Here is a 12205-nt window from a genome sequence, read left to right as displayed (position 1 = left end):
GTTGAAAAAGCATAATAATTAGATAATGGCAAGTGATATGTCATGTGTACATTTGTTAACGTCTGAGGATTAGTTTTTAACAATAGAAATGAATAAAATTTTATTAGAAAGATTGGTTTGCTTTTTAATTTAATGTATAGTGACTAATTTACTATTTTTTTAGTAAATAGAGTAAAATGCAATTCGATTCTTAATACAATAAATTTCATTATAATTTTACCTATTTTATTTAAAGTACTCATTTTTAACAAGTGTTTGATCAGTATTCGAACATAAATACAGGGATATCATCTAAGAGGACTTCACCATGGAACTTGTTAGAATCAGAATTGAGTATACCATGAAACTTGTTAGAAGAAAGAGTAGGAGCAAAAATCATGGAACTTGTTAGAAGAAAGAGTAAGAGCAAAAATGTTGTGAGGAACATAACTGAAACAGCAATAGTTTTCATTTCAGACATTGAAAATTGTTGTTTCTAAACACTAGGAACAGAAACAGCCTCTAGTTTCATAGTTAGAAAGAGAGAAATCAACTTTGACAGAATAAGTGACAAAGTGTAGTAAGATCCCAAATAGCATCATTCGGATCAAATGCTGCACTTTGAAGGTACTCATTAACCCCATTCATTGCATATAAAGTTGCTGATACCTGTCTTTCTACTTTCAAGCGTTCAAATTCCATGAGCTCTTGATCAATCCCTTGAGGCAAAACACCAACTTCTTGCGGCAACTCCAGTCCTTGGCTTAAAGGAATCTGATCAAACCCTGTTGGAATCATCCAGGATTGCCCCAACTGCGACGGATCCAGTCCAAGTTCCCCTACAAAACCGCTCAACTCGGGCCTGTATGCACCATCAAACACCAACGAATTACACGTAAAATTATCGGTACCAGCATTACTGATACTACTATTAATACTGTCGTTACTGCCAACAATAGTACTTGCTTTAATGGTGATTTTGTTGGAGTTGGTAGTACTATTACTATTATTATTCTTCCCTTGCCTCAAGCTCTTCTTATGATTAAGTAAGTTCCTAATCTTCAAAGAGAGATGAGAATCAGTAGGAACATGAGTTGCAAAATTGGTTCTTGTATTAGAACCTCTAAGAAGACAAGCAGCTTCATCATAAGCTCTAGCAGCTTCTTCAGCTGTTTCAAAAGTACCAAGCCACATCCTTATTTTTTGTGTAGTGTCTTTGATCTCAGCAACCCATTTCCCTGATGGTCTTTGCCTTACACCAACAAACTTGTTTCTCCTCTCCTTGAACTTGCCTTTTTGTTGGGTTTGAACTTGGTGTTCCATTGGAAAGAAGAAAAGGTTGTTGGGGGGGGGGGGTGAAAGAAAAGAGGTGAGGGGGTAGGGTTTTTATATAGGGGGATATTGAAAGTTTGTGGGAAGGGTGTCTTGACATTGTTGGAAGCATGTTGGGCATAATCTGTTGTATAGTTAGTGACTGATATCTCAAAGGGTTTTGAGTTGACCAAATGATAAGGAGGGATTGGTGAAGGCAGGCAGGCATGACACTTGGAGAAAGTAGGCTCCCACTAAAAAGAGAATGGGAGCGTTGAAAAAGGATCCAAATGGAAGAAACAACAAAATAGAGGGGGAATATCAAGCAGGTTGGATTATAATGGAATCTGTTTTATAAATAAAAGCAAAGCGTTTTCAAAGTTCGCTTCAATTTTTGAGATTATAAGTTCAATTTCACCTTTAAAATGTTCTCCATTCAACAATGATTTATCTCAAGTAGCTTGACAATGCCCTGGATTTACTTCCATCTTCTTTCATTAGATTAAAATTAGAATAATTGAATGACGGATAACATTAATTTACTATTTAGGATAGTAAATCTAATACAACAATTACGTAATCGTAGACTGAACTTTTCGGTATGGTTTAATCCTTAGTAGCCTTTATAAATATGATGCCCAAAGAAACCCTTTTTGATAAAAAAAAAGTTGGAAATTTTAAACAAAGAATCTTGGGATTTAAATTTTATTTGCTATATGAAATTTGTGATAATCATCTTTCAATACTAAAGGCAGACATAAAAGCAAAGTAAACAACCAGTTCGTGCCCGCCACACTCCTTAAAAAAGCATACTAAAATGACCAGATTAGAATATAAAAATAATTCAAGGACTAATGATGAGAACTGACCAAAAAGAAAATTCAAATATAAACATACTAGAAAACCGACAACACATAATATTATTGTTCTTTTTTATGATCCAAATTGCAAGCATAATGAAAGAATGACAATCCAAATTCTATGAAAAATTTGAAACGAAGACACATTAGACCAAAACTGCTACAAGAACATTTGACTTCTCAAACCTCAATGCACTTTTTTGACACAAAAAATATGCTCACCAACCACACGAATCACCACTCTCGCTTCTTGTTCCATAAATAGATACTTTTATAATATACACATTCTATAAAATTTTATATATCTAGGGAGGAAAGTTCATTTCAATCACCGAGGGAGTAAAAAGAACATGATGCAAAAACAAAGGGAACCTTCTCCGTGAAAAGAATTTGGTATATAAAATAAATATATGCATTGATGCACAAGACGGATGAGTATCGAGCCAATGTTAACTAGGAGGAGAGGATGGATTGTAAAGCAAGCTGTTGTTGCGGCTGCAAAGATGATAAAGTTGAAGCCAATGCTGCTGGTGGTAAAGTCTGTTGAAGTTGCCTCAGTAGATTCACCATCCTACTTGCGGTTTGTTCTGTGGCTAAATCCTTACCACATAAAACCTACGCAACAGCAGTAGATTTCATCAAATGCACCATAATAACCGAACCACATAAACAGAACAGATAGCCACAATTCTTATTTGAATTGTTTGTTCAGAACAAGCAATTCATATAAGAATAACCTTTATGTTAAGAAGAGTTTGATAAGGTAAGTAGAAATTTTACCTCAGCAAAAACTGAAACAATCTTAGGAAGGAAATGATGGTTGGGACCCAAAACTTCATTGTCAGACCTGAACATACATTAGAGACATTGTTACTAATGGGCATTAACAACATATTGAAGCCGAAAAAAAAAACCTGAAATGAGATGAGGTTAGCTAAAAAAAAGCTGATCTAACCTTTCAACCATTGAACAAAGTTGTTCATGAACAACTTTGGCTTCAATCAGATCACCTTTTATTGGCAAGCAGTTTAACCATGCAGGAACAACCTACCAAACACAAAAGGGTGTGCGCAAGGCAAAGCAAACATTAAGAAAACAAAAATAAAACATCAAATAAGCTTTTAAGACATAAGCAACCAGTATTACTAATGTGAAAAATGCAATGCAGATCAAAAGAAGTGTATACATAACTGATTCTATCTGAAGTTTTAGAATATCATGCACCAGTGGTACTAGAATGTTTCAATTGTTTAAACTTTCTATGAAGATGTTCATCTTGTTCAAAATAGATATTTAGACCTCTTAAAAGAAAACAGCACTAAATCCAAACTGATAAGAGTTAAAATTTACTAGTATGACCATTTTTACAAAATAGAAAAGGAAAATGTTTGTTAGTATTATTGAAAACCTTGGAAAAACTATCGACAAGGCCATCAACTTACCTTTTAGAGACAATGGTTCTTAATTTGATGCTCAGCTATGTATACATAAAACTATATTATATGTAACAATGTGAATGCATGAATATGTCAAAAAACGCTTTAATTTACATTTACAGCCACTAACAAAAAATGAAGAGGGGAGAAAAAATGTGCTCTTCAATTCCACCAAGGCTCTCCTCTACCCTAAGAGTTGATTAGAATATTGGAAAATGTGCAATAGTCTCAAGCACAAACATAGAGAACAGTATGGCCCATTGTACATAAGATACGGCACAGGCTTTAACAAGAAGATACATTTGGGGACTTCAAACAATAGCTCAGAAATGTGCTTTTTTTTAACGCAAACCGCCGATTTTTCCTTTCATATCAATAGGGCAAAATAACTTGGAAAGATGTGCCATACCTGAGTTGCATCAATACTGTCTCGGTGGAACAGACATATTTTTCCCAAAGCAGAAACAGCATTATCATATGCCATAACATTTTCAGGTTGCGAAGCATTAGGATGTTGAATTACAGCATTTAACCTTGATAAAGCCTCTGGAAAAAGACACAAATATGTTATTCTATACAAGAAATAATCACATTATAGACTATAAAGCAAAGTTTACCTCCAACAAGTGGCTTAAATACAGGTCCACCAAATTCTGCACAAACACCAAGCCCATATACTGCTGCCTGGAACATAAAATCATAATATTTAATTCAATCTCAAGTCTCAACAATCCATAGTGCTTTGGATGCCAGAACTAAGAAAATACATACCTGTCGCACATCTGGATTCTCATCATTGCAAGCCTCCAATATGAAAGGAAGATATGTGTCATAATATCTGTTTCAACCAAATTACAGCAATAAGCAATTGCATCAAATGATTCTCTATGATAATAACGAGTACAGGAAAATTAGGCAGCTTACTTTAAAGCTGCCTCACGACACTGTTCGGCAACATCATCAAAAATACAAATTGCAATTCTTCTTTCTTCAGGTGTCTTATCTTTGCCCTGTATTATAGACACATACAAAGAGAGAGAGAAATATATGAGCATACTTCAGGAAAGAACTTTTTTACTCTGGACGTTCCTCAAGAACTGATTTTGGAAACAAGAGACAACTTTCTTGGGACTCACCCACATAGGTGTAAGATATGAAGATAGCTCATCAAAGAAAGGCAGGAAAGAGGCTTTAAATGTTTTGATCAAAGTTCCCAAGATTTCACCCACCTGGAAGCAGAAAAGGAAGCTTTAATGGATCCAAAAAGGATAATAACAGATAAATAAATATTAGCTTGTCGTTTATGTGCTTTATATCATAGCTTTTATTTTCGTACTTGGTCAAAAACTTCTTCCTCTTGTTCATTTTCCTCTTTAATCAACTCTCCCTCCTCAGCATCAAAGTCTTCAGCTTTGGCTCTTTCAGCTCTCTCACTTTTTCTGCTAGCACTAGCTGTGATTACTTGTTTTATCTCATCCACAATAGATCTAACTTGACTTTCATCTAGCAGAGGACCAGAGATCTGAAAGAAAAGAATTGTTCTCAGACACTGGGGCTAAACGCTTAGTAGTTAGTAGAAAAAAAGTTCTCAGACATTGGGAATGAAGACTTAGTACTTCATGTATTATAAACGATCTCTTGTCAAAGGTACTGATACATGTGAACCAAACTGAATGAAAGAAAAAGGCCAGGAATGGGGCTCTGAAATGTTTTATCGAATGCTTACTCACATATATTGACTAAAAGAGAGAGAAACAAGAGCTCATAGACAGCCAGGAAATATTAGGGTACAGTTTTTAACAGACACGACAGATTTAATTAAGGAATCAGTTCAACTTATTAGCCAATGTTAAAATACCATATTAAGTTCAAGTAACCATCCTTTTTTTTATTTATTTAAATAAATTCTAACCATCTCTTGCTCAATAAAATTCATTCAAAAGCAGAATAATTTCAAACAGAAAACAGTGAAAAGAAGAGACACTTCATAATTAACTTCATTTAATAATAGTACAAACCTGTACGCATTCATTCAATGCATCTAACATGCTTGCACATATTTCCGTATCAGGTTCCTGCAAGAATGTGGTAATTTAAGTTTTCATCTATGACAAACAACAGATCAATAATGCAAGTTCCGATACATGAATACTCCTAAGAAAAAACAACATAACCTTATGCAATGCCTCCACTAGAGCCGGAATAATGTAATCAGACAATTGCTTTACATAGGTCTCATTACGTCCTTGAGCCATTCCCTTCTCCATAGCTAATTTTGCAGAACGCAATAACTCCGGCATAGCTACAAACAAAATAAAAGAAATGGCCAAGACAATTAATAGAAGCCTAACAAACTTGAAAAGGAAAACATTTTAAGTAAAAGAGAAGCAGTATATCAAAACCATTCTACCTGAAACAGCAGCTTTTCTAACTTCTTCGTGGAAATAAAATTTAAGAAGAGGAACTAGAGTCGGGGCAACCTGCACAATATGTCCACCATTTTGCTAGTATAACATAGCTAGAAAGTCAAGACTAATAACCCAATACATTGAATTGAAACACACCTGATCAATCCAAGGAAAAAATCCTTCCTTCAACTCATCAGCATAGCAACAAAGCATATTACATGCTGTTGCCTTTTCCTCCAGGACGCTAGTCTTGATCCCAATTCTTTTATCCCCGAGGGTAATGGTTTCCATACTGAACATACAATACCAGACATAACCTTACTATAACACAAAACAACATATTACAAAATAATATTCTATTTCTCTAAGCCAACACAGTCAGGCCAGAAGTCTGTGTGTCAATGTGGTGTTTGCAGACATTAGCATGAGTAGGTATTTCTTAGATCATCTTTGTATGTATTTTTGTGTAGCATAGAGAGAAGTAGAAAAGAGAAGGGGGAGGAGAGGATATTGAGCCTTGGCCTAAACAAATGATGGAAGGATAAACAAGATACAGATGAATGTATCAACATTCAAGTTACTTATTGGCTTAATTCTAAAATAGTAACAAATTGTACCAAATAATACTGCTCAGAATGAAATTGCTATAAGCCAACCAACCATCCATAGATGAACACAGCTAAGGCTAGGATTCTTTACGTGTCCATGCAGTGTCTGTGCACATGCAAGCATGGGTGTGTGTTTCTAAGATTGTTTATGTTTTTGAATGAAAATATAGAGAAGTAGAAGACATGAGAAAAGAGTTTTTTACCTATACAAATGAGGATAAAAAAAATATACATGCATGTATTGACATTTATGTCGTTACTGGTAAATTTACTTAAAACAGTAACAAAGTATAACCTTTCATCGTCAGAGTCCTCGATGTCATTATCTGAATCTGCAGATGTAATAGTCACATCTGGCTTCAGTTGAGCAGACTGGAGAAGGGGAGGCATGACAACACTCATGTAAGGGAGGAAGTCTTGTCCCAAACACTTGCAGAGTCTGGCCCATGCCTGTAATAAGGTGATATAATCATAAGCAAGGACAAATAAAATGTGAAAGATATTGTCTAAGCAGTTCCTGTGCTATGGGCATACTTGCAGCATGTAACTTGTTGTCGGGTCATCTGTTTCCATTTGGGATACTTGCAATGACATAAGCACTTCCATAACCTTGCAATAAGGAAGAAGGATAAGATAAAAGGTAAGCTTATATTTGATGAAAGAACAAAAACAAGATGTAAACACTTGGTGGAAATATCAATATAATTAATAAATTTTACAGTATAATGAAATTAAACAGCAATGAGATGAAAGAAAAAGAAAAATATATGCTACAAATTACAAAAGTCACAGGGGGAAGGCAGATACTTGCTCCAAATTGCACCATTACACTCCCTAACTAATGGTATCACTAAACTCAAATATCTTAACCATCCATGACTTCTGAGATATAAGAAAATAACTAGAAGAGGAAAAGAAAACAAATTAACACAGGAATGGTGCTTTTACACTTGTACCAACCTGCTTAGCATCATCTCTGAACTTCTCCTTTCCAACAGCCATTCCAACAATACTAATACACTCCATGGATTTGGCACGAAGCATACGATTAGATTTGTCAGTTGCATTCACCAAGAGAGCTTTCAGATAAGGCATAACTGCATCATAGTATTTTTGGAAGTGCTCCTGCAAACCCCCATATCGTCAAACTGAGTCATCTCGAAAAAAATATATAAATCCATGATCAATATAGCTTTCTTTAGGGTCAAATCTATACCTGAGATGAGTCAGCAACTGATGCCAATGCAGTCAAGGCCCCTTCTTGCACCATTTGTTTCCCATTCTGCATGTTATATCTTATGTTAAAAACCAAAAAAAAAAATCCTTTAATAAAATTAATTCATGCATTCTTGATGTGATATTTATAACTCCAACTGTCATAACTCATACCTGTAAAAGTACAAGCAATTTGCTAACTATTCCATCCAAGTAAGGTGTTAAAATTTCTGGAGTGCAATTCTCACTGAAGTTGAGCACAGCTGAAGCAGCATGGGCCTGTTAAGACAATTATATATAGCAAAATTAACTGTTATACAAAATAAACAGGAAAATCTTGAACATGCAAGTACCTAACCGGCATGAAATAAGGTAGGGAAAAAACTCTTTACAACATAATAAGACTGTTAAACGTTCATACAAAAAGGAGCACAAGCCAGGTTATTTCAGTTTCCTCAATAAAAGGTAACTAAGCATCATTCATCAACTCAATATCCACATGAACACATAAACAAGGATCCCCCAAAAAAAAAGAAAATTCATAAAATATTCAGGAAATCATGATGCAGCATCCACTCTCCAATCAATTAATTCCCTTCACAATCCATTCTCAGGCTCTTGCAAATGCATCCACCATTTTAGAAATTAATCTGTATAAATGCTAGCAAAAATAGAAGTTCCCTTTTGTCTTTCAAGAAGAAGCAAGATAGAGAATTGTACAACGAAATCTAACAACTTTGTGGCCATTATTTGATAACATAGCATATCTTTTGATCATTTAGAAATTTGGCATAATGACCATAAATGAATTCTAAAGAGTGATGAAAATAATCTGCCAGTAACAAGTTGAAATGTTCCAAACTGGAAATTGTGCGAGTTTTTATTGATGACTAAAGTAAATTATATAAACAAATAAGAAGATATCCGCTTAATTAAGCTTTAACTAAAGCAAGCGATGCACCATAGAGACACCATGTGCATGCATTGACAACTTTAGTAGGTGGAAATTACAGAAATAAGCTGGATAAATGATGTTTATGGGTGGGGGGAGAGAGGTATCAATTATACCATGCAAACACAGAAAGAAAGGGAAAGATCAGGTAGACACATTATCTCTATGTAAAAGGCAGAGAAATAACAGTTAGCAACGGTTAAAAGCAAAATCTATAGCCCTGAGGCAAATTTTATATAGTTGTAACTAACCTGTACTCTAGGATTTTGGAAGTCATCCATAGCAGCTGCTAAGGCAGGCAATACTCTTTGGTGATATTGGTTCTGCAAATCAGGACCCAGGTCGGTAGACAATTGCCCGATTGCATTAATAGCTGCCCACCTCACACGGGGATGAGAATGGTTAAAGGAGTTCAAAACCATAGAAACCACTTGTTCCAGATTTTTAACCATAACCTGCAAGTACAGCAACAAATTAAAATTCAACAAAAACAGGGAGCATGTCCAAACTCTACACAATGTGATCTTCCCCCCCCCCCTTTCAAAACATAAACTGAATCCTCAAGAAAAGTTATGGTTAAAACCACCAGAATCAAGAGATACTAAACAAATTCTAGCTCATTGTTCAAGTAATAAATGGAAAACACATGCATTTACAGCCATAGTTGGAAGCAATGTTTATTGGTCCGCTTCGGGAGTTGGACATAAGAATAATGTCATTCGTAAATAACATTGCTAGTGCTTAAAAGTGCTACATATATACCTTGGAACAACCCTCGGCAATCTGTGCAAGGGCAATCAACGCAGCATGATGCTTTTGCCACTCAGGAGCAGCCAAATAAGTCGAAAATTGCTCAGATGCAACAGGAACAATAGTATTTCCACCTAAGGAAATTGCTAGACGATCCAAACATTCCTGTCCCACAGCGTAATTGCTAGTTTCTCCAGCATCCTCATCCTCGACTTCTGCAGTGTGCCACGCTGCATCATCCTCAATATCAAGCAACAATCTCATCAATATTGCAAATAATCTACTAATAAACTGAGGCAGCTTCCTCATCATTCCGGGAGCCCGTTCCCTGGCCTCTGCCAAGGTAACTACAAATTCAATTGCCAAGTGACGAGTTCCTTCCTCAAGTGATTCTGCCTCCGCAATCTGCAGCATAGAACCCACCACATCAACAATCTGCCTCCTAAGAAACCGAGGCTCCGTCTCTGCCAACTCAATCAACAACTCTAGCGCCTCCTGAGCCGTAGCCTCATTCCCGTTATTCAAAGCCTCCGTCAAGGTCTTCATCATTGCTGGTAAAAGATCCTGAAACCTATCCCGATCAGATGAGCTGGTCAAGCACTGAATAAAATTGATAACCGCATTCAAGGCCGCGATTTTGACATCCGCATTCGAATTTTCACTCAAACACTTCAAGAAAACAGTGTGCAGATCCTTTATGAAAGGAGTCAACACATCACCAATATACTGACTCAACTGCGCAAATATCAAAAAAGCAGACTCCTGCAATCTAGGGGAATCGGAAGAAACACATTGAAACATAAACGGCAACAGCTCTGGCCATCCGTTCTCCGGCAAAATACTAGAAGCAAGCTCCGAAACAGTATCGCATAACTTTTTAGACAAAGATTGAGCGGTTTCGACTTGGATTTGATTCAAGAGCACAGATTTGATAGAGGAATGAGTGGAAACGTTGAGACGAGGCCAGATATAGGAATCATCACGAGTCAACAGCTTACGAAGGAGAATAGCAGCCATGGCACGAGTATCCGGTTGAGCACAGACCTGAAGAAGGTGAGCAAGGCGGAGGCAGAGAGCATCAGGCTCAGATTGCTTGCAAACATTGAATAAAGCCTCGGCGTGTGAACGTTGCTCGTTGGAAGATGACATCAAGTGAGAGATTAAGGTTTCGAATGGAACCGGGTCGGATCCTAAGATGACAGCGAGCTGAGATTGCTGGTCCATGGTGGCGACGGCGGCGGCGGCGGCAACGGCGGCGAAGAAGATGATTGATAATAGCGATGAAGATGAAGAAGAGGATGGTTAATTGATTCCTCTCTCCCTTTTTATGCGTGTATTCTTCGTTTGCTTGGCTGCTGTGTCTGAGAGAGAGAGAGAGAGAGGGGGGGGTGGCTGAGAGGGTTTTAGGAGGAGTGTAGGAAAGAGAGAAATGAGGGATTTTAAGAGAGCGCGCCAATTAGGGTTGACAACAAAAATGAAAATAAAAATAAAACATTTAGTCCTTTGTTTAATTTTTGTTAGTCTTTAAATTTGTATTTTAATTAATTTATCTCAATGAATGAAAAATTAATATTTGTTAACTTTGTTATATGCAATTTCTATGTTAATAATATTTTAGTATTTAATTAATTTTTAAAATTTTAAATTTTAAAAATTAATTAAATACTAACATAATATTTACATGACAATTCACGTATACATTATATTAAAAATTAGAAAATGTTAATTTTTATTTATTTTGGGATGATTTGATAAAACACAAATTTAAATATTAGAAGAAACAAAAAAATGAATAAAGGGTTAAAATGATATTTTAAAAATTAAAGGATCAAATAAGTTATAATACCAAATAAATAAAAAGAATTTTGGAAGCTTAGCTTAGCTGGTATCCTTATGTGTCATCATGATTACAGTAGAGTGTCCTTATTTGCTTTTCTTTTTATTCATCTCACACTTTAATTCTTAAAAATACAAATAATCGGGTATTTAATATATTGTATAGATAAACTACAAATAATATAGGCTTAACGTGAAATTTGGTATTTTAATTTAACATCTTTTTAAGATGATACCTATGTTATTTTTATCCAATGTGTTAATTTTTAATTTTGATTTAATTTTTTAGTAAAAACGAATTAAATCATGATTTATCAAACTGCATTTAACAAAATCATGAAATATTTAAATCTAATAATATTAGAAATCAACTTCTATTAAATCTATCCTAAAACCTAAATTAAAATTAAAATCATTATCTTTGGGTATCAAAATATATAATTTTTGTTAAATTTATATACTAAATTGAATAAAAAAACATAAATACCACATTAAAAATATATATCAAACTCAAGTACTACTACTAAATGACATATTTAACCAATAATATATCTATACTACTATTCAATTGAAAAATATTAAAAAGCACACTTGTCACAAAATAAATTATATTATTATAAATATATTTTTATCTAAACTTAATAAAAATCCAAAAAAAAATAATCTTAAACTTTATCATTTTACATAATTTTTAATAAATATATTTATTTTTAAAATAATCTAATAAATATTTACTTATTAGTGAATAAAGTATTAAAATTTGACAGATCAGGTGAGCTTTGGCTGCCCCTTTTTTGCTCTATCACTTTACAATCTTCCCGCTAAAAATGACAAGGACCAGCATTGGCCA

The 12205-nt window shown here is 34.8% G+C and overlaps 2 protein-coding genes across 2 annotated transcripts; both read right to left on the bottom strand.

Moving 5' to 3' along the window:
• Positions 1-426: 426 nt before the first annotated feature.
• LOC105781811 (ethylene-responsive transcription factor ERN1) lies at positions 427-2028 on the bottom strand. Its single transcript, XM_012606335.2, has one exon. It carries the CDS (start codon positions 1300-1302, stop codon positions 529-531), a length of 774 nt encoding a protein of 257 aa, XP_012461789.2. The 5' UTR covers positions 1303-2028; the 3' UTR covers positions 427-528.
• A 337-nt stretch (positions 2029-2365) lies between these two features.
• LOC105782128 (uncharacterized) lies at positions 2366-10948 on the bottom strand. Its single transcript, XM_012606638.2, has 20 exons — positions 9532-10948; positions 9021-9224; positions 7992-8096; positions 7819-7884; positions 7563-7727; positions 7137-7211; positions 6898-7052; positions 6151-6286; positions 5997-6066; positions 5761-5888; positions 5605-5661; positions 4923-5108; positions 4723-4815; positions 4511-4596; positions 4358-4424; positions 4204-4270; positions 3996-4132; positions 3106-3197; positions 2931-2997; positions 2366-2765 (listed from the first exon to the last, which is right to left on the bottom strand). The coding sequence occupies exons 1-20, from the start codon at positions 10741-10743 to the stop codon at positions 2604-2606; spliced, it is 3330 nt and encodes a 1109-aa protein (XP_012462092.1). The 5' UTR covers positions 10744-10948; the 3' UTR covers positions 2366-2603.
• Between the last annotated feature and the right edge of the window lie 1257 nt (positions 10949-12205).

The sequence above is a fragment of the Gossypium raimondii genome, chromosome 13, assembly GCF_025698545.1.
Source record: "Gossypium raimondii isolate GPD5lz chromosome 13, ASM2569854v1, whole genome shotgun sequence".
NCBI classification, from domain to species: Eukaryota; Viridiplantae; Streptophyta; class Magnoliopsida; order Malvales; family Malvaceae; genus Gossypium; species Gossypium raimondii.
The sequence above is the reverse complement of the archived record's forward strand: the minus strand, read 5'-3'. Positions and strand labels throughout refer to the sequence as shown.